This window comes from Camelus dromedarius, chromosome 9 (assembly GCF_036321535.1).
Source record: "Camelus dromedarius isolate mCamDro1 chromosome 9, mCamDro1.pat, whole genome shotgun sequence".
NCBI lineage: Eukaryota > Metazoa > Chordata > Mammalia > Artiodactyla > Camelidae > Camelus > Camelus dromedarius.
Window position 1 is genome coordinate 75,720,444 of NC_087444.1, and position 23,774 is coordinate 75,744,217.

The following is a 23,774-nucleotide window of genomic DNA, read 5'->3' on the forward strand; positions in this document are numbered from 1 at the left end:
CAACAACAGCTAGCAGTTATGAAGTGTGCTGGTTTCCAAACAGTAACTAGTATTTAGTTGTTTAGTGAGTACTCTGATGCTCTGCTTCCATCTTCATGCATTTTAGGGAAACATTTGTGTACATTTGAACGCTCATTCCTTTCTCCTGAGTACAGGTGACCGCTGGCTGCAGTTGTACGTGTCCAGCCACAGAGCAGCGAGATCAGGGTTCGGGGAGGTGGTGGGTCACTCCCGTGTGGCTCACTGATGGAGAACTGGAGTTGGAGGTGTGCAGATTAGTTTGCTGGGGCTGCCATAACAAAGTGCCACAGACCTTTTTTTCCCCTCAATTCTGGAGGCTGGAAGTCTGAGACCAAGCCGTCAGCAGGGTTGGTTCCTTCGGTGGTCTCCGTGGCCTGTAGGCGGCTGCCTTCTCCCTGTGTCCTCACAGGGTCTTCCCTCTCTGTGTCCACGTTTCCTCTTCTGCTGAGGACAGCCCAGTTCTATTGGATTAAGGCCTACCCTAATGACTTCATTTTAACTCAGTTACCTCTTGGAAGACCCTATCTCCAAATCCAGTCCCTTTTTGAGACACTGGACGTTACGACTTTAACATGTGGATTTGGGGGGCACACAGTTAAGCAGGTAACAGTGGTATTTGCCAGTGAGCATCATGCAAGTTTGGAAGTGTATACTGCGCTAACGACGGAGCTGTCAGGTGAGTACAGGGCAGTGTCTTTCCCAGGTCTGATGACTAAGACAGGGTCATGTGGTCAGCACCTGGGGAGGCCCATGTGTATCTGTGGCTGAGGGGCTGGAGCTTTGGAAGCCCAGGATTCCAGGGCTGCTGGGCAGACAGCGAGCATCACTTTCCCCTCAGTCCTTCAAGTAAGTCTGAGTCCCGCTTCAAGGGTCAGTGCACATACACACACGTGTCTTCTGCTAAAGCACTGGTCCCTTGGGGACAGTGATGAGACAATGGCCACTGTAGGTAAGAGGAGAGATTCCATTGTATGGAAAGTGCTTTAGGCTGAAGGAGGGTTTATAAAATAAATTGTAAAAGATGGAGCCATTAACATCTGGAGTTGCTGATCAAGCAAAATAACTAAGGGACAGATATGTGATTTAATATTTTCTTCCCATTCATATCATACACTGTGTCTATATATGTGTGTGTGTATATATATATATATATATATATATATATATATATATATATATATGTATATATATTTTTTTAATTCTATTTTCATGAAATAGTTTTTGACCACTCCAGAATACCCTAGTATCTCCCTTCTCTGAATTCTCGTTCTGCTCTGTGTCCAGGTCATTGAGACCCAGCCTTGCAAACACTGTGTCCGTCTATTTATCAAACATATTTTCAATGCAAGGTTTTTGTTGGAGAGTGTGTGCGTAATACATGAAGCAAGGCCTCCCACAGAGAGTCTGGTTGGATTCAGTTTTGTGCACCAGTCTGGGCTTATTGATATTTAAAGTTCTCTCGAGGATGCTGTGCTGGTAGCACACTTGGTGACTCACAGCTCCAACACTGAATTTCATGAGAAGCAAAGGAATATCCAGTAGCAAAGATTTCTGTGGTGAATATATGACAAATCTGTGCACACAGGTTTTGAACTCAAGGGTTTTTTTGAGGGGGATGGGGCTGGTAATTAGGTTTATTCATTTATTTAATTTTTAAAGTAAAAAAAATTTCTCCCCCAACGGAGGTACTGGCAGTTGAACCCAGGACCTCGTGCCTGCTAAGCACGCGCTCTACCACTGAGCTGCACCCTCAGCCAGAGAACACAAGGTGGTGTTGCTAGACCTGCAGCTTGTGTACAGCCACATGGCAAAGTGATTAGCAAGGTGGGATACTGTGAACATTTAGAAGAAACTTATTTAGCCACTTGGTTTTTGTGCACTGTATTTTTAACCAGTGTATCAGAAATAAGGAGCCTTATTAAAGATTCTCTCATACTGAGATCATCCAGTCAGCACTAAAGAGCCAGTCCACCCCTAAGCATTCCCTGTTCCCCTCTTCCCTGGACATCAGGAAGTTGATGATCATCTGCCAGGACCGTTGCATAAACCAAGATGGTTAAAGAATGGAAAAATGCAGTGAACATTTTGTTCATCCTGACCAACATTGTTTTCCTTTAAGATACAATCCTGGACAAACACTGCAATCCAATTTAAGTTTAGTCGATCAGAATAGAAGCTATGAAATAAAGAACCCTGTTGAATGTAATGGAGACGGGAAATCCTTTCTCCTGACAAAGCACGAGCAGACGCCACTAAAACTGCCTGAAATCAGAAACTCATCAGCACTAAGGCTCAAGTTGTTAAGCATCAGAGAGCTCACAAAGTTGAGAAATCCCATATATGCCGTCAACATGGGGAATCCGTCATCAGCAAGCCTCAGCTCACTAAACGTCAGAGAATTCACCTGGGAGAGAAACCCCATGGATGCAGTATGTGTGGGAAAGCACATAGCACCAAGTCAAGGCTCACTGAACGCCAGAAAATTCAACAGCAGAGCAACCTTATGTAATACATGCTGAAGGTGGCAAAGCCTTTCTCATTGAATCAGTCTCATTTTACATCAGAAAACTCATCCTGGAGAGAACCCGTCTATATGTAATGACTGTGGAAATGGCTTCACCCAGCAGGTCAGTTTCACTGTATGTTGGTGAACTCATACTGAAGAGAAACCTCATGTCTGCAGAGAATGTGGACAGGGCCTCACCCAGAAGACAGGCCACACGTCACATCAGGGAGTTCATACAGGCAAGACTCCTTTTGGATTCTTTTTTTAAAGGGGGTGCTAATTAGGTTTATTTATTTATATTTATTTTTTAATGGAGGTACCAGGGACTGAACCCAGAGCCTCGTGCATGCTAAGCACGCACTCTACCACTGAGCTCTATGCTCCCCCAAGACTCCTTTTCTATGTAGTGACTGGAAAACCCTGTTCTCAGAATAAATATCACAGAATTCACTGAGGAGAGAAACCTCATGACAGTAGTGAACATGGGAAAGGCTTCATCACAAAGCAAAGTCTTGCCTCATTAAGATAAACACAAGAGAGAAATGTGTAGATACAGCAAGGTGGAAAATCCTTCCACAGAGTCCTGGCTCTTAACATTCAAGCGAAACCCTGTAAACACCCAAGAAAATGATCTTGTTGATTTGGTGATCGTGCAAATGCCTTCTGTAACCCCTCAGACATCATGAAGTATCAGTAGGCTCCTAGCAGATAGGAACGGAGTCCTTTTGGAACAGCCCTTTGCAGGGGGTAAGGGGTATAGCTCAGTGGTAGAATCATGCTTGGTATGCATGAGGTCCTGGGTTCAACTCCCAGTGCCTCCTTTAAGGGAAAAGAATTTTAAAAAATTAAAATTAAAGAAAAACAGCCTTTTGCTAGATGTGCACCCTCAAGAGATAGCAGAGAATTCACACATGGGGGAAAAACCTTATAAACACAGCAAATGTGGTAGTGCTTTTTGATCAACTGTGTCACATTTTATATCTCAACCCATAGGAAAGAAACGCAATTACAGTCAATGTGGGAAAAGACTGAGCAAAAAAAATTCTGGCTTATTACATAGCTAATAAGTGTATTAAGAAATCATATGGATGCAGACACAGGGAAAGCCTGGTAAATTCATCCTACATTAAATATGTGTGTTAATACAGAGACATAATCAGATGTTAACCCCAGGACCCATACACACCGGTTGCTCAATTTTGCCAGCTAAATCTGGAATGTTTGATATCATTTAAGTGGAGCAAAATACTGTGACTATTAAAAAAAGACGATTGGTATCTGGATGTTGCTAGAAATGAAAACTTTGATCAGAATTGTTTGGTGGGAAAAAGCAGTATTTGATTACTGAGTTTGGGACATCTGTATCTGCGTCTATATACTATTGGTTCATTTCCCCAAGGACAGTGTGAAGGATTAATCGAGATCCGGTACTTTTAGTGTTAATTTTCAGGACTTTGTATTACGCATAGGCACCTGAGAAACAATAGCCTTATATTGAACCTGTTTGTTTGTTCAGTGAATACTTATCAAGCACCTCCTCTATACCTGGTACTGTTCTACCAGCTGAGTGAAGACGTGGTGAAAGGAACAGAAACGTCATTGCCCTCCTGAAATGAGCACTGAGTCAGCCCAGTTACTAGGTGGTACTTTCATGCTCCATCTGATGTACTCAGAGTATGTAAATTCTGCATTAGGAGAAATGGACACGGAGTAAGTGGATCAAGGTGTTTGTATTTAGAATGAGGTAGAGTTAGAAAAAAAATCCTAAAATAAAATTTTCCTCAAGGAGAGTATCATTTATCTGAAGGGGAGAGAGGAGGACTATTAACAGTGTGTAAGTAACGCAGGATACAAATGCTTTTTTCAAAAGAAGTCCCTGTTTTATCTGCCTACCTCAGTCACTACTCTGACGTGCCTGTGTTCTCAAGATCCTGTGTTTCCCCAGGGTGAGTGAACATTCTAGCTCAGAGCTAGGGTGAAGGGTGTAAGAGATTATAACCTGTAGCAGGGCTAGAAACGGGTAGTAGGCCTATACATGGCTAGCAAAGACTTCTTGCTGACGTGATGAAGAGGCATAGAACCAGGAAAACCAGTTCTTTGAGGTCACTGTAGTTTTTGCATTCTAATGTTCACTGAAGTTCCATTTGCAGTATCGAAAAAACTGGAAACAACCCAAAGCTCCACCAACTGGTGAATGATTGAATACATTTTCGAACATCCATGGAATATGAAGGAATGAAAAGGAATGAACTGTTGATGCTTTACAATGATGAATTTCAAAACAATTATACTACGTTAAAGAAGCCAGCACATACACAACTTAATTTTATGACAAGAATGCGGACTAATTATCAATTTAAACCCATTTTAGTCAGTTTTTCCCCGAAAAATACTGCCAGATGCTGATGCTCGGTGTAATTTGTCTGTTCAGTTACAGAAAGTGGTGCCCAGTCGTAGAATGTATACCTTTCACCGCCTGATGTTTACATCCCGTGTAACAGAAAAGGCAACAATAAAACAGCAGTCCTACAGAAAGAATATGGCAGAAAAAGAAAAAAGAACTCAGACTAATTTATGGTGACGGAAGGCAGTTCAGTGCTGCCTAGGATGTAGCATGTTTTGCATTGGGGCGGGGTTAAGGAGGACAGTTGGGAAGCGGCTCACAACGTCCACTAGCTTCTGCTCACTTTGCGATCGCGGCATCCCCTGGTACTACCCGCGTTTCTCAACCTTTGTCTTCCTCAAACGCGTCCACCTGCCGGTTCCACGCGGAGCTCCCGGGAAAGCATCCTTTGGGCCAAACGGACACCGAACTGCCTCCAAGACGGCCGCGCCCACGGTGCTCCTGCCCTAAGGCGCCAACCCTAAAAGGACCGCGCGCCGCCTGTCTTGCTGCCAAGCATGCTGAAGTTTCCGTGGGACCGCTAAACCTTTGCACCATCAGTCCAGTGACAGAGGTGTCCAGAAGCAATTTTAATCTCCCACGGAGCTGAGACCTCACAGCCACTCAGGATGTACGCGCGCCCTTTCGTTCGTGATGGGCTCCAGCCTTACAAAAACGTGCGCCCTTCACCGCTACAACTAGCGGACCCTGTTCGTTCAAATGAATTTACAGCCGCATCAAGGTTGCCTTGTGTGAGCTCGAGCCTCCCCGTTTTCCTTCAAGGGCTGAGGTGCCAGGAAGTAAGCGATTCAAAAGCGGTCTCTCAGCGCCGCGTCCAGCGGTCACCGACGCCTAAGCGGCCGCCACGCCTCCTTTACGTCAGCTGTGCCAAGATGGCGGCCCCCAGGGCGCCGAGGCGGCGGCGACGGCGGCGGCGCGGATGTATTACCTCATAAGGGAAAGCCGGAAGCCCCCAATCCATTCACCATAGAAACGCGGTTAGAAACGCAGCCGATCGTTGTCTGTTGGTCTCGGGAGAGGGGGTGGGGGGTGCTGGGCGAGGGGGACCAGAAGTGGAAGAAGTTTAGCGAAGTACGTTAGGCCCTGAAGAGGTCGCTGCGGGCTCAGGAGAAAATCAGGTCAGTGTGTGGGCCTGTCTGTAGAAAAGGTGGGGGCGGTCTGTCGGCCTCCAGGTTGGTTGTGGCTCCTCTGAGTCGGTGAATGTAGAGCTGGGGCGGTTGGCTTTTCTTTTTCTTTTCTTTCTTTTTTTTTGAGGGAACGAACATGGAGGAGTCTGTACCGGATGTCTGGTCGAGGTGTTTTTAGGGTCATTCATGGGGGCTCTTGTGGTCAGTGATTAAAGGTTTGAACAGATCAACCACCGAGAGTCCTGAAATCGGGGTTTAAGAGTGTTTGCGGGTCACCCTGCCTGTAGGTGTTTGACAACTGGTGGGGTGGTGCTTGTCAGTGAATGCGACGTCTTCGGATTCTGAGATAATTTGAAGCTCAAAGGTTGAGGAACCGATAAGGCAGGTAAGTGTACGAGTGTATTTGATCTGATTTGGTATCAATCCGGTGGGGTGGTGTCAGTGGCTTTTGTGCAGAGATGTGTGACAACAGAAGGCTTGGAGGCTCAGAAGCCCTGGTAGGTGCGTATATTGAGCTCAGACTTTGGCTGCTGGGACAGACTTGAACGTTAGTTCACATTCCCCAAAAGCTTCAAGTCCACGTCCCTGCCCCACCACTAATTTTCTAATCCCTTTGGCTCCCTTCATCACTCCAACCTTTTGAACGGAAGAAATGAAAGTTTGGGGGAAGATGAACGATTCAACATATTTAAAATTAATAAGCTTTTATTTGAATTCTGTTTTTATGTAAAGGCTTCTTTTCCCCCAGTGTTTATATTTTTGAATTGTGTGTTAAGTTTGTATTTATAGCTCATATTCCTTTTCTATCTCTCCTTTTTTTGAGGGGAATATTGTTCATTGTTCCTCATGTTGAAGTGTGTATATAAGCAGGGTATATGAAGCCTTTTATTTATTTTCATTCAGCTAGTCATTGAATATTTATTAATCATATTTTTTCAAATTTATTTTTATTGAGGTATAGTTGATTTACAGTGTTGTGTTAGTTTCAGGTGTACAGCAAGATGATTTAGTTATACGTATACATATATAAATATATATTCTTTTCCATTATAGGTTATTACAAGATACTGAATATAGTTCCCTGTGCTATACAGTAGGTCCTTGTTGTTTATCTATTTTATATCTAGTAGTGTGTATATGTTAATCTCAAACTCCTAATTTATCCCTCCCCACCTATATGAAGACTTTTAAAGAGGTGTGAGGGCAACAAAGTTGAAAGGAAAATTTTGCACTTCCTCCCTGTACATATGGCCTCATTTCTATAATTGTTCTGAAAATGACCTGCCACTGCACTATATTTCATATAGTATTGGGCTGATTCTCCTTTGCCAGTTTCTCTTTCAAATTCATGCTACTTACACATATCCAGAGATTTATGTTTCGTTGGCCCTGCATGTGAAATCCTCTGGGGAACCAAATAAAGAGACAGAAATATCGGGGACCATGTGTTAAGGTGAGTCCACAGCAACAAGTAAGGTAAGCCTAAACGTAGTTTTGTTCTTCAGCCCACAGGTCCTAGCAAGAGACAAGACATGAAGGAAGGAAGAGGAGGTTCCAGGACCTAGATATCGTTATTTCTGGGGTCACCTTGACTGGTGACCGTGACATCTAACTGGAAATTTAGGATATATCTGGAAGAGACAAAGAGAAGAGAGGAGAATGCTTCAAGCCCAGGTGACTCTTGTCTTGTTTTGCTGTCTCCCTTATTCCCTAATGGATTTGTAGAGGCCTGTAAAAAATCAGTTCAATATCTAGAGAGAAACAATCTCTGAATCTAACCTAGCATCATGGCAAAGTAGGATCAAGAATACAGAGTTCATGGGGAGGGTATAGCTTAGTGGTAGAATGCGTGCTTAGCATGCACGAGGTCCAGGGTCTCCACCACCTCTGTTTTTAAAAGAAAAGAATATAGAGTTCAGCTTGGCAAATCATAGAGGCTTAATAAATAATAGTTGCTGTTATTCTTACTGTAAAGTTCATTTCAATTATGGCTTAGTTTCTTTCTCAGATTATTAAAAAAGGTAGAAGATTTAGAGAATTTTTATGATTATAGGAAAATAAATAACCATTGACTATAAATTAAAACCATTGAAATTCAATATATATTAAAAAAAAGAATATAGCATTCATAGGATTCCTGGTAAATGACCAATGTTGGAACATAGTGTGTCACTGTCATGAACCTGTGTGTGCACCTGTATATCTGTGTCTGTTTATAAATGGATGGCGGTTCCTGTACATATCTGTGGACATAAACACATCTGTTGTGACGTTTTGAGTGTCTATGGAATTATACCATAAAGAATGACCTGTTGGTCTAAGATGGTATAATTTAAATATTTAAAAGAATAACGACTGCAACTGTTTGATGACTGTTAGCTATATACAATTCCATTTGTCTACAATCATACTCAAAAAAATGAGTCAGGGGGTGGGTATAGCTCAGTGGTAGTGTGCTTAGCATGTATGAGGTCCTGTGTTTAATCCCCAGTATTTCCATTAAATAATAAACCTAATTACCTCCGACCCCTCAAAAAACCAGAACAAAAATGAGTCAAACCTATGTAAAGCATTTAGTTGAGTGCCTGCTACAAGGTGATGGCTGAAACCATCCATGCCTTAAATCTCTGCCAGTACTTAGTAATAGACATTATCAAATTGTATAATTTCTGTCAATCTGAATGATCCAGTGTTTATTCTTTTGCCTTGTTTTGCATTTACCTCATCACAGGTGAGCTTGAAATCCTCCTTGTATGTTTATTGACCAGTTGGACTTTTTTCTCTTGTGAAATGCCTGTCCTTATCATTTTTACATTAACAAAATGATTTTTTCCTTTCTGATTAATAGTTGTTCACATCCACTATATATTGACTTTTTTTTGCTTATAAGAAATATTTTTCCAGCTTTTCACTTTTCTTTTAGCTTTGTCCCTGATATCTCTTTCAATGCAGACATTTTAATTTTTCCCCTTAGAAAATTTATGGGGGACGGGTTATAGCTGTGGTAGACCATGTGCTTAGCACACATGAGGTCCTCAGTTCAATCCCCAGTACCTCCATTAGAAAAAAAATTTTTTTAATTATTTATTTATTTACCTTTTTTTTTAATGGAGGTACTGGGGATTGAACCCAGGGCCTTATGCATACTAGGCATGCACTCTACCACTGAGCTATTCCCAACCCCAGAAAAAAAAGGTTTTAAAGAAAATTTATTACTTATTTTCTTTTATGGTTTTGGTTTGTGACATGGACATACTTCCTATTTATCTCAGTTGCTTTCATAGACTCTTGTTTTTCGGCTAGGACTCTAAACAGGAAAAAAAAAAAAACAACCCTGTTTTTGAGTGTGAAATTAGGTAGGAACCCAAGTTTTCGTTTCTCTAGGTGGATCTACATCTCATGTGAAAAATTTCAGAACGTGGTAAGATCAGCGGTGTTAAGAATTTGCTGCCTCTACCAGGTCTGCTCCCTCGTCTAGGAAGTAATCGCTGCATAACGCGGGGATACGTTATCCCATCAGATGTTCCCTCATCTGGTGCTTCAGTTGACAAGCAGGTCTCATTTCATTCCACGGTGGCGTTCGGGCCAAGGCTGCGTGCCCGCAGGATCAGGACGTTAAGATATTCCGCACTTCTGAACTGATTTATTCACAGCACTTCTGATGCCAAATGGTGGGTGGGTGTTTCCCTCACACCTACCAATTCTAGGACTCTCCAGGCACCAACTGGGTGACCTATAATTCAACTCAATTGTGCCAATAATATGTGGAGTGAGCGGCAGATCCCACGAGGTGAGCGCTCAGTCCCACGAGACTGCCCCCACTTTAGGTGCCAGTCAGAAGTCCCAGGTTGTTACTGACGCTTCTGATGACCAGCTCTAAACCTGGGGGTTCCCACAATCCCCGTCTCAGGTTTGACAGTTTACTAGAATGACTCACGGAACTTAGGAGAGCGCTTACATGTGCTGGTTTATTCTGTGGCTGTGAACTTCCCTCTTAGGACTGCTTTTGCTGAATTCCATAGATTTCATGTGGTGGTATTTTCATTATCATTTGTCTCAGGGTATTTTTTTAATTTCCTCTTTGATTTCATCGTTGACCCATTGGTGTTTTAGTAGCATTTTGTTTAGTCTCCGTGCAATTGTTTTTTTCTTATTTCTCTGCTGGTTTATTCCAAAGGCGACAACTCGGGAATAGCCAAATGGAAGAGATGCATAGGGCGAGGTTTGGGGGAAGGGGCGCCGAGGTCCTCCCCAGTAGCACCACCCTGCCAGCACCTCAGTGTTGTTCTCCAACCCGGAAGCTCTCTGCACCTGTTGTTTAGGGAGTTTTATTGTGGTTTCATGATGCAGGCATGATTGATTAACTCACTGGCTATTGGCGACTGAACTCAACCTCCAGTCCCAATTCCCTCCCTGGAGGTTGGGGGTCTTTCTGGCGACCAGACCCCATCCTGAATCTCTACAGGCCCCCAGCCACCAGTCATCTCAGTAGCACACTGAACACACTCTTATCACTCAGGACACTCCAAGGGGTTTAGGATCTGTGTACCAGCAACCAGAGGCAATGATCAAATGTCATCACAATGTTTTTCTGGTTTCTATTGTTTTTATTTCGGTAAATGTTGTCTTTCTGTTGATAGCAGTGAGTCTGTTCGTTCTTCTCATGATCTGACTGGCTAGTGATGCTCTGCAGTTCCAGCCTGGCGCGTCTAGGTACAGATTTCCTGCGTGGCTTTGCTGGCTGGCTAAGTCTGAGTTCCAGGATGTTTAATCAGTTCTGGAATTTTCTTATTCCTGAGATCCTCACATTGCTTTTCTCTTTCTCTATAATCTCTTACCTCTTTACAAAACTATGTAGAGGCATATATTAGACTTCACTCTTTCCTTTATTTTTTTGAGATTCTTTTTTTTTTGTTCACCTTTTTTTTCCTTTGGTGAGGGAGGTAATTAGGTTTATATATATTTTAAGGGAAGTGCTGGTGGTTGAATTCAGGAGGACCTCATGCATGCTAAGCACACACTCTACCACTGAGCTATGCACCCCCTCCATCGTCTGTATTAAACCCTCCTTTGTATTTTCTCTTTTTGTGTCTGCTTCATTTTTCAGTTATTTTTTAAAATGCATATTCCAGTTCACTCATTATCTCTTCAGTATATCTAATATGATGTTAGCCTTTTGTGAAATAATAAGAAATATATACACTGGTCTCTGCCCCTAGTTCCTGACATAGGGCTCTTAAAACCCTAATAAATAGGAGTGCTATGAGAATCTTCTGGTCTTTGACCTCAGATCCTGGCACAGAGCTCCTAAAATCCTTATAATTCCTAAGTGATAAGAGCACCAGGAGCATCTTTTGTTCTAATATCTGGTCTTTGACCCCGATTCCTGACACAGACTTCCTAAATTCCTTGGAATTTCCTGGGTGGTCGGACTGTCTTTTGTTCTCATGAGGCAATGCTTGGTGGGCTCTGGGTGGGGAACTGGTCACCAGCAAGACCAAGCCTTGATCAGAAGCTTGGAGCCTTCCACACCCCATTCTCCGGGGTGGGGAGGGGCTGGAAATAGAGTTGATGATCAATCATGCCTGTGAGATGAAGCCTCCATAAAAGTTCCAAAGGGGTGGGGTTTAGAGAGCTTCCGGGTGGGTGAGCACCAGGAGAGGGCACGGGAGCTCCGAGCCTCTGTCCGTGTACCTTGCCCTGGGCACCCCTTGCGTCTGGATGAAATCTGTATCCTTTCTCATATCCTTTTATAATAAACTGGTAAACAGTACGTGAACTGTCTTCCTGAGCTCTCTGGGCTGCTCTGGCAAATTAATCGAACCCAAGGCGGGGGTCATTGGAACCTCCAGTCAATAGCTGGTTAGTCAGGAGCACAGCTGACAACCTGGGTTTGCAGTTGGTGTCTGAAGTGGCATGGGGACAAGTCTTATAGGACTGAGCCCTTAACCTGTGGATCTGATGCTGTCAGAACTGAGCTTCAGGACACACAGCTGGTGTCAGAGAATTGCTTGGTGGTGTGTTTAAAAAAACTGACACATCAGAATTGGTGTCAAAATCATACTTGATGTGAGCAGGACACCTTCATTTATATTCCTTATGAATCAGTAAAAGAGAAACATTCAAATTAAACAGGACTCCGTTATTACAGGAAACCCTGTCATTCAAGGATGTGGCCGTGGACTTCACGTGGGAGGAGTGGCAGCTCCTGGCGCCTGCCCAGAAGGCCCTGTACCGGGACGTGATGCTGGAGAACTACAGCCACCTGCTGTCCGTGGGTGAGGACTTCTCCCCTGGGTCACTCAGAGGGGCCCCAGTCAGTGGCCTTTCCTTTCTCAGCTGTTTACACTCGAAGTCACACCAGTGACCTGAGTGGCAGATTGTTTAGTGCCTCCTCCGGCTCTGATCAAAGGGTATATAATGGGCTGTGAACTGTTTTTACCGCCAGGTGTGTGGGGTTTTCCTGTACCAATGACCAGTTCTGCTCCCCAGGTACCGACAGGGACTCCACTTCAATCCTGTCCTGACACTAGCCCTGCAAAGTCCGCGTCAGACCCCACAGGCTTACGGGCTCAGTGCCCCGGGACTGCTCTCCCTTCAGATGCCAGACAAAAGTGTGGGGCGCCCCGATCCCTGCACTTCTGTCCGACCTGACTATAAATCGGGCTTGATAATTTGCTAGAATGGCCCCCAGAACTCAGGGCAGCGCCTTACTCACCATTGCCAGTTTATTCTAAAGGATAAAAGTCAGGCACAGCCACAGGGCAGAGGTGCACGGGGCAAGGTTTGGGGGAAGGAGCGTGGGCCTCCCATGCCCGCCCCAAGTGTGTCACCACGACGTGTTCACCACCCTGGAAGCTCTCCCGACCTGGTTGTCTGGGGGTCTTTACGTTGATATCACGGTGTAGGCGTGACTGCTTAAATCATTGGCCATTGGTGATTAGCTCAGGCTCAAGCCCTGTCCCTCCCCGTGGAGGGGGGCGGGGGTGAGAGCTGAAGTTTCCACCCTTCTACTCCTGCCTTGGTCTTTCTGGCCTCCAGCCTCTACCCCGGAGCCACCTAGGCCCCCCAGCCACCAGGCATCTCCTTACCACTCCGGAGAGCCCAGGGTGTTAGAAGTTCTGGCATCTGGAAGCAGAGCTTAACCAAATACTGGAGCAAAAGGTGTTCCTGGTGTGCCTGTGGCACGGGAAATTCCAAGGGCTTTCGAATCTCTGTGCCAGGAACGGGGGGCAGACACCAAATATACATGATTATATCGCAACCTCTCATGTGTGCCCTGAGTGAAAAGCCTCCACTTTGCAGACGTGAAATCCGTCTGGTCCCTCAAAGGACCATCCTACCGTCGTGACAGACCCCAGCCCCGTTCAGCGGGCCTGAGTCTTATATCGTTTCCCATGAACAGGGTATCAAGTCCGCAGACCGGACGCGCTGGCTGAGTTGGAACGAGGGGAAGACCCGTGGGCCAGAGAAGAGGAAACCGGCAGTGGTCCGTGTCCGGGTGAGGGAGGACCGCAGGCGGGTAACCGCGGAGTCCGGGCCTGGTGGGCGGCGGGAGGCGGGCAGGGCGCCCGAGGATGCGGAGACCGTGTCTTTAGAGGGAAACATATCCCTTTTTTGTCTTCTGAGGTCCGATCCTCGCTGACCTTATTCTACACCCTGATTTTTGTTTGCCTAGGCCGCTTCTTCCTTGTTCTGTAACCCACTGCTTCTTGGTGCCTGTCACAAATCCCTTCCGCCTCCCTCGCTGTGAAATCCCACCTCCCAGGCCTCGCTCCAGAAGCAGATCTGTGAATTCCTGGCTGTTTTCTGACGGTCGCACTTGGCTGCCCTGTTGAGAAATACTGCTTTCCCTCCCCACGGCCAGCCCCGCCTGCGCGGCGCCCTCCCAGGAGCCCAGTCCCTCGCTGTGCGTCAGCCCCTCTCCTTGGTTTCCTACCCCTCCCGCCCGTCCCGAGGTTCCCCAGTGGTTTTGTTCTCCATTTTCTCTGCTGTACTCCCAGTCCTTAAAATTCTCCTTCAGTCTCATGAATTAAGCTCTTTCTGTTCGCTGGATGAGACTCCAAAGGTCCCTGCTGTTCCTTTTCACTGTCTCGTCAGAAAAGACTGTTTTACGTCTCCATCGCTTCCAGCCTAAATCACAGCTTATGTGAGCTTCACTTTACTTCCTTCCTACACTTGGTGTTTCTCATTGTCCTTTGGTTCATCTTAGGTGTCAGCATTGTGTTCATTTCCCTAAATCATTTGGTTTTCCTATTATATTCTTGTGGGGTTTTTAAAAACAGCTTTGAGATAATTTCACATGTTACAATTTGCCAGCTTAAAGCATACACTTCAGTGTTTTGTAGTATGTTAACAGTTATATAACCACCACCAGCAGCAATTTTGGAAGATTTTCATCACCTTAAAAAAGTTTCCTCCCAAGCCCCCAGCCTTAGGCAAGCACCAGTCTGCTTTCTATCTGTACTGATTTGCCTGTTCTGGATATTTCCTATAAATAGAATCACAAAATGTGGTCTATTATGTTTGGCTTCTTTTATTTATCATGTTTTTGAAATCCTTCCATAAAAGATTTTTATCAGTACTTCCTTCTTTTTATTGCCAATTAATATTACATCGTATGGATAGACCACATTTAATTTTTTTACAAAACAGTGATTTATTAAATCATTTTTTGACTCATAAAGGGAACTCAGTACATATTCCTGTTTTATCCAGTTCACCCATGGTTATCATTTGTGTATGCTGGTTTCCAAGAAAATGTTACAGGCAAGTTTGAAAACTGCTGACATATTTATGACACAAACTTTGATTTTACATTTCCTTCTAACTATGTATTATATATATATATATTTTCTTTTTTTACTGAAGTATAGTTGGTTTACAATGTGTTAGTTTCTGGTGTACAGCATAGTGTTTCCGTTACACATATATGTATTCCTTTTCATATTATTCCTCATTATAGGCTATTACAAGTTATTAAATATAGTTCCCGTGCTATACAGTGGGATCTTGCTGTTTATCTATTTTATATATAGTAGTTAGTATCTGCAAATCCCAAACTTCGTATTTATTCCTCCACCCCCGGACTTTCCTTCCTGGTAACCACAAGTTTGTTTTCTGTGTCTGTGAGTCTGTTTCTCTTTTGTAAATAAGTTCATGTGTCTCATTTCTTAAGATTCCACGTATAAGTGATGTTATATGGTATTTGTCTTTTTCTTTCTGGCTTACCTCACTTAGTATGACAACCTCCAGTTCCATCCATGTTGGTGCAAATGTCATTATTTTATTATCTTTTATGGATGAGTAGTATTCCAGGGTATATTTTATATTATTATTTAAAAAAACATATTGAGAAAGTTTTATTAATTAATTCACAAGTGGTGGATCACAAGTTTTCTCAAATTCTAGTTTTCACTTGGAAGTTTAAATTTTATCATCTGCAACAAATATCATCAGTTGTTTTCCTTGAAAAGAAAGCTTCCTTTCTTTAATTAAAAGTTTTTTTATTATTATTATTTTGGGGGGAGGAGGTAATTAGGTTTATTTTTAGAGGAGGTACTGCGGATTGAACCCAGGACCTTGTGCATGCTAAGCATGCACTCTACCCCTTGAGCTATACCCTCCCCCCTATTTTTTATATTACTTTTATTTTAAAAAATATTAAGGAGAGGATCATAGCCTTTGCATCTAAAGCAATAGCCAGTATCATATTTATTTTAATGCTGCAGGCCCATGGTGTTGTGGTCCTTTATAATACATTGCTTTATTTAATATACCACATTTTATTTACTCATTTATCTACTGATGGACATTTGGGTTGTATCCACTTTTCGGCTCTTAGGAATTATGCTGCTATGAACATTCATGTACAACTTTTTGGTAAACATATGTTTCCATTTTTCTTGGCTGTGTATTCCACCTAGGAGTGGAATTCTTAGGTCATGTGGAGTCCAGGAAGGGCCCTAACATGGTGCTTCCTCCCAGACGTGATGTGTGATAGTACCCAAAGTATTGCCAGCCAAGGAGGCTCATTTGAGCTTTGGTGTCCAGAGTTGTCATGGGCTCAATCACATATTTCCCACATTTCCCACTTCTGGAATGGGAAGTCAGGCTAACGCCTGCACTTTCCATTTCCTCCAAAGTTCATCACTCATATGGTATGGCCCAAAGCCCATATCATAAATCACATTGTTAGACTGATGGCCAAAGCCACCAGGCAAGCAAAGACACTCCTATCAGACAAGACAGTCCAGGGCAGATCTACTGGGAAGATCACCTCCCAGTAGCCAAGGGCAAGGGCCAGACCTCTCTCTGGGTGAGGTTCAATCTTCACTGAAGGTGAAAGTGAACAAGAAAGGGATTCATTTAGAAAGATAGAGGAAGCAGAGTGTATGGTAATACAGTCAGAGTGGGAATGACAGCATGATAAGTACAAGGTATGTCTACATTTTGAATTGGGAAGAGGACGCCATAAGTTAGGGTGAAGTTATGAAGGAGGAAATGTACAAGGCCAAGGGGTTGACCACAAAGAGAGTGCCTGACGTCGGGCAAATGAAAGCCAGCGTCAGAAGGTCTCTGTAGGAGAAGTAATGGCGTGGAAACAGGGGTCCATGCAATATTCCTGCACTATTCTTGCCAAGACAGCTGTTTGGGTTTGCTGTGTGAGTGACTGAGGCAGCATGGTGGTGAGTTGGTTGGTTTTTATGCTTTTGTGGCTGTTTTCCCTTTCAACTGGGTGGCAGTATTACAGCAATAATAGGGAACAGCCGGATGTTCTAAGAAAAACTGAATGTAACGCCGACACAACCTTGGTCTTCAAGGAGGAACTTGGTCCTTTAGTTACAACTTAACTGTTGCCAACCTAGACGCAAACGTAGAGTTGCTAAAGTAGACGCTGCTGGTGGCAAGGGAGGGGAGAGTATATTAGGAGCGCTGAAGTGGGGAGAATTGGGATATGACTTCGCTCCTGAATGCAGAATGCGATTGGAAAAGGGGACAGTTTTCCATATCCCACGCAGTAGCACATGAGCTTCTGAAGGAGACTGCGTGGCACACTGGCCAGATGTAGGATTTCCTGCCAATCACTGTTGTCCTGTTTCACCACGAATGGAACATAGGATAACATGACACAGCTAGACTAAAGGTTGGAATGTTGATTTATGAGTTGTCCACGGATATGATTGATGTTTTGGGAACATTAGTTTGATGGGGGTCTGCAGAAGCAAATTTAGGAACAGAATTACAATGCAAGAGTCTCAGTTTACATTTCTGAGGACCATACATTCTTACTGGCCAGGTAACAAACATATTTATTTTATATACTCCAGTGTGCATATTTCCTTGATCTATCTAGTCAGAATTTGGATCCTCTTAAGTGGGCTTAAAGAATCCGAAAATGCTAAGTGTTGGAATATCTAAAACCTTGGTCCTGTACCTTCAGCATCTCTCATTCTACATGTCCTCCCAACATATCCCGTCCTTTCTGAATAATATGCATATATTGATTATTTCCACGTTGTTATCTCCACTTATACCTCCAACCTGATTCTTGATTTCTGTACTATGCCTTTAATATCAAGTCAGTTTAGGTTCCACAATGCATATGTTTTTTTCCCCTGCATATGGATTTCAGTCATCTTCTTCATCTCAGTTGGAGATGCTTTACCAACCCATTGGCTAAGGCCATACAGTTAGCAGAGTACTTCTGGCTTCCTCACCTTCAGTGACCACCCTCCTCTCTGAACCCATCAGTGAACCTTGCCTCTTCTTTATGCAAGTGTATCCTAATTTCCTCCACCTTCCACCATGTCCATTGCTCCTTCAAACCACATTTAACAATCCTGAACTCCCTACTTTTTTTCTTTCCTCCTTCTTTATTTGGGTTTCCCTAACAGGAATTTATGAGGAGTGAAAATGAGGCATATTTATACATCCCAACAATAACACAGTGCCTTGTACACAGGAGCCACTCAGTACATCATGTTGGAGTGAACAGATGTGACCTTCCTCATTTTGGATCAGTTGTCTCCTCCACTCTGTGGTCTTGTCTCTTTCCAGGTTCTGGGTAATGACACTCCTCCACACCCTGTCGTTTGCTGCTGCTGGTGACTTGCTTGTATTTTACTGTCTCTGCATGTTTTGCAATTTTCAGTTTTGAAAGCAGCCAAATCTACATAGATTGTCAACTGCCTAACCTTATGGTACCCTAACTGCTTTTTTCCTTTTTGGTTTGTTTTTACCAATATGTAAGAAATAATGTGTCACTTATCCATGACATTTTATACTGTTATCATAGGGTTGTCACTAACATGTCATTTTTTTTTAACACCAAGGAATTTTTTAAAACAGTTTTGTTCCAAACAAGATCATGAAAGGATTCATTGTTCTCTTCCTTCCTAGAAATTGGCAATGTTCATAATCACCTGCAGGGTCACTGGGAAAATCAAAGAATGCTGAAAGATATAGAACAATACCAGGAATATAATGCTTTTGGAAATCCTGTTCCTCGAAGCAAAAGTCATTTCCCTTTCAGGCAAAATCAGGATATGTTTGTGTTTGATACAAAAACTTTGAAGCCAAATTTAAGTTCAGTCAACCAGAGCAAAAGCTATGAAATTAAGAACTCTACCAAATGTAATGGAGATGGGAAATCATTTCTGAATGGCAAGCACGAAGAATTTCATTGTGCAGTTAAATTCCCTGTGACTGCAAAAGCCGTCAGCAGTAAGCCTCAAGTGATTAAGCACCCAGGAACTCCCAGTGCAGAGAAAGCCCATGTATGCAGTGAATGTGGGAAAGCCTTCATTAAGAAGTCTCAGCTCACTGATCATCAGAGAGTTCATACAGGAGAGAAACCTTATGGATGCAGTCTGTGTGCAAAAGTATTCTCCAGGAAGTCCAGGCTCAATGAACATCAGAGAATTCACAAGAGGGAGAAATCGTTTATATGCAGTGGGTGTGGAAAAGTCTTCACCATGAAGAGCCGTCTGATTGAACACCAGAGAACTCACACTGGAGAGAAGCCCTTCGTATGCAGTGAATGTGGAAAAGGCTTCCCAGGGAAGCGTAATCTCATAGTACATCAGCGAAACCACACTGGAGAGAAATGCTACGTGTGTAGTGAATGCGGAAAAGGTTTCACTGGGAAGAGCATGCTTACCATACACCAGCGAACTCACACGGGAGAGAAACCCTTCACCTGCAGTGAGTGTGGGAAAGGCTTCACCACAAAGCACTATGTCATCATACACCAGCGGAATCACACAGGAGAGAAGCCGTACACGTGCAATGAATGTGGGAAAGGTTTCACCATGAAGAGTCGTCTGACTGAACATCAGCGAACTCACACGGGAGAGAAACCCTATGTGTGCGGTGAGTGTGGAAAAGGCTTTCCCAGGAAGAGCAATCTCATTGTACATCAGAGAAATCACACAGTAGAGAAATCCTACGTGTGTAGTGAATGTGGAAAAGGCTTCACCGTGAAGAGCATGCTTATCATACATCAGCGAACTCACACGGGAGAGAAACCCTACATCTGCAGTGAGTGTGGGAAGGGCTTCCCCTTGAAGAGTCGCCTGGTCGTGCACCAGCGAACGCATACTGGGGAGAAGCCTTACAGATGTGGCGAATGTGGGAAAGGTTTCATCGTGAACAGCGGACTGATGCTACATCAGCGAACTCACACGGGGGAGAAACCCTACATATGCAATAAATGTGGCAAAGGTTTTGCCTTTAAGAGCAATCTTGTGGTACATCAGCGAACTCACACCGGAGAGAAGCCCTTTATGTGCAGTGAATGCGGAAAAGGTTTCACCATGAAACGCTATCTCGTTGTACATCAGCAGATTCATACAGGAGAGAAGTCCTTTATATGCAGTGAATGTGGGAAAGGTTTTGTCTTGGAAATGGAGCTCCTTTTACACCAGCAAGTTCATACTGGAGAGAAACCTTATGCATGTGATGAATGTGGGAAAGGCTTCACTGTGAAAAGCCGTCTTGTTGTTCATCAGCGAACCCATACGGGAGAGAAACCTTTTGTATGCAGTGAATGTGGAAAAGGTTTCTCTTCAAAGAGGAATCTCATTGTACATCAGAGAACTCATAGTGGAAACAAACCTTAACAAAGCAATGAATGTGGCCACACCTATGGGAAGGAAATATGCCTTGTCTAACATCAGAGATTTCACACGGGGTAGACTTCCTTTATATGTACTGAGTGTGGAAGATCCTATTCATAAAATCTTGGTTTCATCACCCACCAGAAAATATACACAGGAGACAAACCGTTTGTATGCAATTAATGTGAGAAGGCCTTCAGCACGAATTCAGCACCCACTGTACATTGAATAACTCATAAAAGAGAGACTCTGTGGATTCAGCAATTGGGTGTAACCTTTCTCTCATTTGTCGAGCCTTGTTCATACACACCAGGAACATAAAGGTCAAGGTACATAATCCTTTGCAGAGAATCTGCACTCATTAGAGACAAGCGAACTCATTCAGGGTACAGACCATGATAGTTCACTGAACTCATTAAACATCAGTGTGTTCCTAGAGTCCTGGAATACAGTCAGTGTAGATTCGTCTGTTGCTAGATTTCACGCTTGGGAGACTGTGGAATTTGCATAGGAGTGAAATCTAATGAATGCAGAGAATGTGCTAGTGCCTTCAGTGATATTACCTCACATTGTACGTCAGAGTTAACATGCAGGAAAAAGCTCTGATGCAGTTAATGCAGAAAAGGCTTGAGAAAACATTTCTAGGTAATTATTTGTCTGAAAGGTCTACGCTAAGATAAATCTTACGAATGGAGAGACTAGGAAAGCCTTCTGTGGGAATGAAGACCCTGTCTCATCAGTGATCATAATAGATCATCAGTGAGGGGCTGGTGGGTAGAGCTCAGTGGCAGAGCACGTGCTTGGCATGCACAAGGTCCTGGGTTCAATCTCCAGTGCCTCCATCAAGGAAAAAAAAAACCAAATCACCAGTGAGCTCATACATAGTAGCAATACGATGATCGTGGGAAAGCCTTTGCCTGGAAATAAAACCTCAGTAGTTGTCCAGTATTCATGCTGGAGATGAATTTTCAGTTGGCAATGAATATGGCAGGATTTCAGTGATACATTCCTTCTCATCACTTCTCATGAAGTCAGAGAAATAAAACTTAAGAACATACTAAATATGGAGTAACTTTAGCAAATTTTCAGAGAATTCTGAAGGAAAGAAGCCTCATGAAAATGACATGTACTTAAGTTTTCTATCACAAGCCTAACCTTATACACCCAATGTTCATTTTGGGACAAGATATCTTGAATCATATGATCCACGATTCCATAATTTTAAAGTACGCTGTTCTCAACGCTGGTTAAATTTTAATGTTACACACAATGCAGTCGTGTTCTGTGGCCATCTCATACCATTATATGATCCACTCTCGCATTTCTTAGGCTCTAAATCCATCTCTTTCAGTCTACTGTGTACTTCAAAAGAAAAAGGAGTATATTCGTAAGTGTAATTCAACATATTTGGATCTATTTATCCAAGTTTATAAGTAGCATTAAGTAGTTTACAAAAACACCTTAAATATGACTTTCCTAAAATTTGTTTTCAAGTAGTTTTAGACTTGGCAGAAATTACAAAATATACCAAGTTCCTAAATAACCTTTACTTGGCTTCTTCAGTGGTATTATCTCACATAACCATAATACATCATCAAAACCAATAAAATGACGTTGCTACAAAGCTGTTAAGTAAGCTATAGGCCTTATTTGGATTTCACAGTTTTTGCATGCACTAATTTGTGTGAGGTTTGTTTTGTTTTGTTTTTTTGGTATACATTTCTAAGGAGTTTTATCTCATAGGCAGATTTCTGTAAATCCCACCACAATCAAGATGCAGAATTGTGCCAACACAAGGAAACATCCACCTGCTACCCCTTTCTAGTTACACTGTCTCTGACCCATGGTGACCACGGATCAGTACTCCATCTGTCTAATTTTGTTATTTCAAGAATGCTATGAAAATGGAATCATACAGTGTGTAACCTTTGAGATCAGCTTTATTTCACTTAGCACATTGCTCTGAAGATCCATCCAATTTGTTGGGTGTATAAATAGTTTTACTTTTTGTTACTAAGTAGTTCTGTTGTATGGATGTACCATGGTTTATCTCTTCACTGTTGATGGATGTCTGGGTTGTTTCTGGTGTTTCACTCTTATGAATAAAAACCTTCAAACATTTGTGTACCCAGTTTTATGTGAACATAGGTCTTTGTTTCTTTTGGATAAATACCCAGGAGTCATATGTTATGTTTGTGTTTAACTTTTTAAGAAACTGGCAAACTTTTCTAGAGTGGCTGTACTAATTTACATTCCCACCAGCAGTGTATGAATGCTCCAGCTGTTCCGTGTCCTTTCTGGGACTTGGCAGTGTCATATTTGATTCCAGCTGTCCTATCAGGTGTGTGGTGGTATATAATGATGGCCTTAACTTACAGTTCCCTGGTAGCGAATGATGTCCAACACCTCTGTGTTACACTGAGAACTGTTGCAGGTAAGGTTGTCACGTTTGCTTTCAACCATCCAAAGGAGACTGATCTTTATAATTGAAGATATATTTACCCTTTCCATTCCATTTTCTTCATTCCTGATGTTTCCTTCTGTTAAATTTCCTTCTTGTTAGAACTCCTAATTTACCCCTCTCCCCTTCCCATTTGGTAACTATAAGTTTGTTTTCTATGTCTGTTTTGTAAATAAGTTCATTTGTATCATTCTTTTAGATTCCACATATAAATGATATCATATGGTATTTTTCTTTCTCTTTCTGGCTTACTTCACTTAGTATGATAATCTCTAGGTCCATCCATGTTGCTGCCAATGGCATTATTTCACCTTTTTATGGCTGAGTAGTATTCCATTGTGTATGTATACCACATCTTCTTTATCCAGTCATCTGTCAATGGACTAAAATGTAAAATGAGCTTTCTGATCTACATTTAAATTTGAACATCTTTGCCCTAAATCTTGGATTAGTGCTTCTACCCCTACACTAACAGGATGGATTCTGGGCATTCTACAGCAAAGAATCAGATACAAGTGCCCCACTAACCAGGCCCTCAGACCCTTTCTACCTGTCCTTCTGCGAGCCTACGCGTGTAGCCATGTCAAAGTTGGAGCAGCTCATTCCTGAAACTGACTGCTCAGGGTCCCCATATGGGCTGCCCAGGCTGCCCTGAGCTCTCTGGACCGTATATTTAACTCACCTTTCAGAGCTTGACATCCCAGGTGAATAGGGCTGAAATTTAATCCCTGAAGGGAATGTAATATTAAGAAATTATGTCTCCTTTAAAATAGCACCCAAAGTAATAAAATATCTGGGAATAAATCTAACCAAGGAGGTGAAAGAATTATACACAGAAAACTATAAACCATTGATGAAGGAAATTAAAGAAGACTTTAAAAAATGGAAAGATATTCCATGTTCTTGGATTGGAAGAATCAATATTGTTAAAATGGTCACACTGCCCAAGGCAATCTACAGATTTAATGCAATCCCTATCCAATTACCCAGGACATATTTCACAGAACTAGAAAAAATCATAATAAAATTCATATGGTACCATCAAAGACCTAGAATTGCCAAAGCATTACTGAAGAGAAAGAAAGAGGCTGGAGGAATAACTCTCCCAGACTTCAGACAATACTATAGAGCTACA

At 42.8% G+C, this 23,774-nt stretch overlaps 1 protein-coding gene across 1 annotated transcript; it reads left to right on the top strand.

Annotated features, from left to right (window-relative positions):
- The first annotated feature begins 5,908 nt into the window (after positions 1-5,908).
- On the top strand, positions 5,909-22,299 carry LOC116154643 (zinc finger protein 432). Its single transcript, XM_031457077.2, has 5 exons — positions 5,909-6,049; positions 7,564-7,732; positions 12,210-12,336; positions 13,464-13,559; positions 18,461-22,299. The coding sequence occupies exons 2-5, from the start codon at positions 7,718-7,720 to the stop codon at positions 20,179-20,181; spliced, it is 1,959 nt and encodes a 652-aa protein (XP_031312937.2). The 5' UTR covers positions 5,909-6,049; positions 7,564-7,717; the 3' UTR covers positions 20,182-22,299.
- The last annotated feature ends 1,475 nt before the right edge of the window (positions 22,300-23,774 follow it).